This window comes from Notothenia rossii, assembly GCF_949606895.1.
Source record: "Notothenia rossii genome assembly, chromosome: 7".
In the NCBI taxonomy this organism is placed as follows: domain Eukaryota; kingdom Metazoa; phylum Chordata; class Actinopteri; order Perciformes; family Nototheniidae; genus Notothenia; species Notothenia rossii.
This window is the reverse complement of record NC_136905.1, coordinates 9,501,828-9,505,175: the sequence shown is the minus strand read 5'-3', so window position 1 is coordinate 9,505,175 and position 3,348 is coordinate 9,501,828. Positions and strand designations below refer to the sequence as shown.

General features: G+C 41.0%; 1 protein-coding gene across 1 annotated transcript; it reads left to right on the top strand.

The window, feature by feature from the left end:
* The first annotated feature begins 234 nt into the window (after positions 1-234).
* Positions 235-2,806, top strand: LOC307046764 (trypsin-2-like). Its single transcript, XM_079693372.1, has 5 exons — positions 235-392; positions 482-635; positions 1,140-1,399; positions 2,219-2,355; positions 2,442-2,806. Exons 1-5 carry the CDS (start codon positions 353-355, stop codon positions 2,592-2,594), a joined length of 744 nt encoding a protein of 247 aa, XP_079549498.1. The 5' UTR covers positions 235-352; the 3' UTR covers positions 2,595-2,806.
* Positions 2,807-3,348: the final 542 nt, after the last annotated feature.

The window sequence follows — 3,348 nt, the reverse complement described above, 5'->3', positions numbered from 1 at the left end:
AAAAAAAAAGGGAATTAAACACCAATTTAAAAAATAGCCCCATTTATATAGGTGGTAGGTGCAGAAAATGATCTGTCAAAAACAAAGTATGGAAGGCAGTCTGCAAGGACAAAACTATGCAAGATGTGGCTCACTTATTAACTGAACGGATGAACGTGGCACATAAGAAGATAAGATTATTTGTCAGGGATTTGGGTGGGAGGAGAAACCAGGGGGGGGCAGGTGGGTAGAATTGGATGGAGGTATGGAGGAGTGGAGTAGGAGGGAGATTATTGATAGATACAGAGGGTATAAATTGAGTGAGTGACAAATCTTTCACCTCCAGTCTGGTCGCAGGAAGGCTTGAGTAAAGATGATTGGCCTGATTGTTCTCGCACTCCTGGGCGCTGCAGGTAAAGCACATCTGCAAAACAATTTTAGAATAAGTAAGACATTTAACTTTGATAAATATATGGATTATTGTTATTGCCTAACACCACAGCTGCAGCACCTATGGATGACAAGATTGTGGGTGGATTCCAGTGTACAGCCCACTCTCAGCCCTGGCAGGTGTCTATCAATCTCGGCTACCACTACTGCGGCGGCTCCCTCATCAACGACCAGTGGATAGTCTCTGCTGCCCACTGCTGGCAAAAGTCGGTGTTGTCAGAATCAGACATCCTTTATTCGTCCCACAGCGGGGAGATGTACAGTGTTAGAGCAAAGGGACAGTGCAGACAAAGGCAAACATAGGATTAGTAGAGTAACATATTAAATAATGAGGCATTAATAAAAGGATATCGAATGAGTAAACATTCATGGAACAAAAATACGTAGCAGCATTATAAAAAAGTAATAGTAGTAAATAGGTAGCAGCAATGGACAACATTTATAGTGTGTACAATGTAAAAATAGTGTATATTTGCACATAGCACAATCATCCCTTTAACAGTAGTGAAATAATCTGAGGTAGTGAGGTGGCGTACAATAGTAAATATTGCACATAAGTGTTATTGCAGAGCAGTGTGTTAGAGTCCGTATTGAGTGACTGTACAGTCTGACCGTTGCAGGAAGTATTTATATTAACATATACACATTTGTTTGTATGTTCTGTGTGTTAAAGAAACTATGCTAATGTTGTTCTGTGTATCTTCTTTTAGCCCTTACTCACTGATTGCCATTTTGGGTGACAACCACATCTGGATGAACGAGGGCACGGAGCAGTTCATGTCCGTGGACGCCATCTACTGGCATCAGAGCTACGACTACCAGACCCTGGACTACGACATCATGCTGATGAAGCTGGCGCACCCCGTCACCGTGAACCAATACGTGAAGCCCGTCGCTCTGCCCAAGGCCTGCCCTGCAGCCGGGGACATGTGCACGGTGTCTGGATGGGGAAACATCTACTCTGATCAAGGTGAGGTGTGCCTGGTTCTCACATTAAAGGTCATCAATGGGTCATGGTACAATCATTTTTATTCTGTTGTGATCCTATTGTTTGTCTTTGCTGTGGTTGAGATTTCTAGAAGAAAAATAAAAGGGTAAAATATTGCACTCATGGCCTTCCACAGGTTTAATACGTATTATAAGAAAAAAGCCTTTAACAAACCATTAAGTATTAATAAACAGTAGTTTCTGAACTGCTGTTATTAACTCAAACGTACTTAAAGTGGACTTCCGCACCTGTAACCAACAACCATATCTACTGTCACAAAAAAATCTCCAACTTTTATGAAATAGAAAATATATCAGGCACAAAGACACGATGAAAAAAGATAACAGTTGGCAATCATCTAATGCTTAAGATTCTCTCATAAGAATGCATTTGAGAGCAAACATGATGTATAAAGTTTTCTTGATGGCAAACAGAATATTGTAGCTCACCCTATGATGAGAGGAAACATTAAAGCACATTTCCCTACCGTTCAAAAGGATTCGCAAAGCTTTTATAATGGCTGCTGGATCCTTTCCCTCAGTTAGGAACCATCCAAAAAAGCGAGTGAAGCCAGTATAATAGATGGTGATGTCGCCCATTTAAGGTAAACATATTTACAGAAAACAAGTAAATTGAGAAATCAAGCTGGAAAAGAGTGATGCTATACAGTATAATCAATAATGCATGTTTCTGATAGTCTGGAGTCACTAATACTTCGGTGCATTTTAACACATGATATAAGGCTGAATTGGGGTGTTTTTTGTGTCCCTCCTAATCATTTTGTCTCGCTCTTATCTGCAGTCTTCAACCCATTTTACCTCCAGTGTGTGGAAGTCCCCATCCTTTCTCACAAGGACTGCGATGGCTCCTACCCCGGCCTGATCACTGACCGCATGGTGTGCGCTGGATACCTGGAGGGAGGAAAGGATGCTTGTCAGGTATTTTCAAACAATTACACGGCACATACAATGAGGTTATATTGAATGAGGTGGAGGGAATAAAGTGATGTCTCTCTCCTGCTCAGGGTGACTCTGGTGGTCCTCTGGTGTGTAACGGAGAGCTGCAGGGTGTCGTGTCCTGGGGCCAGGGCTGCGCTCAACCCAACTACCCGGGCGTTTACACCAAAGTCTGCTCTCTGATGCCCTGGATCAACGATATTCTCTCCACATACTCCTAGGCTGTGATCTCCCATCACAGAACTACAGGAGAGGGGAAATCAGAGGGAGATTGAAATTGAAGGAGACAGGAGGCGACGGTGGGAAGTGTTGAAGAGAGAGGCAGCGGAAGAGAGGCTGAGAGTGAGACACAAGGAGATGCCGAGGGAGAAAGAAAACAACATGTGAGATGTCAAGGCTCAATCAATAAAAAATTGAACATTTTGTGATGCAATAGTGTGTTTATTATTGTCTATCTGCTCCCAGTGTAGATATACTGTTTTATGAGTACTGGATTTCAATTCAGGGGTGACATTTCCAACAAAAAACAAATATAAACCACAGTCAAACAAGAACAGCTAATGTCAATAAACAGAAACATTTCACAAAATTGCATCAGCTTGAGGGCAAATGAAGTGGCAACCCTTGGTTTTGAAAAGATAAGCTAACACAAGTCTATTAAATGTTAATTATCTCAATTTGTTTTAAACAACCTAACGAGTTTGTAGTTTAAAAACTAATTTACAGTCTTCAATACAGCAAGATGTTCCTTTAGTAATCTATGGTCCCATTTACAGTAAAATAATCAATAAAGGACGTGCATGGCTTCCTTTCCATGTTTATTCCTTGGACCTTAATCCCCTTTACAGTGTTTTATTTCGTTAATTAAGGTGTATTGTAAAATGTCATGTTTCAGTGTTGGGTTGTACTTAGCTTTATTCTCTCGTGTCATATCTTGTTCCAAAAAACAATATGTCAATAGTCCAAATGTCAAAC

Coding starts and splice junctions, on each gene's coding strand:
- LOC307046764 (XM_079693372.1), top strand. CDS start 353: ATGATTGGCCTGATTGTTCTCGCACTCCTGGGCGCTGCAG. Junction 636..1,139: donor GCTGCCCACTGCTGGCAAAA/GTCGGTGTTGTC, acceptor ATCTTCTTTTAG/CCCTTACTCACTGATTGCCA. Junction 1,400..2,218: donor AAACATCTACTCTGATCAAG/GTGAGGTGTGCC, acceptor TCTTATCTGCAG/TCTTCAACCCATTTTACCTC.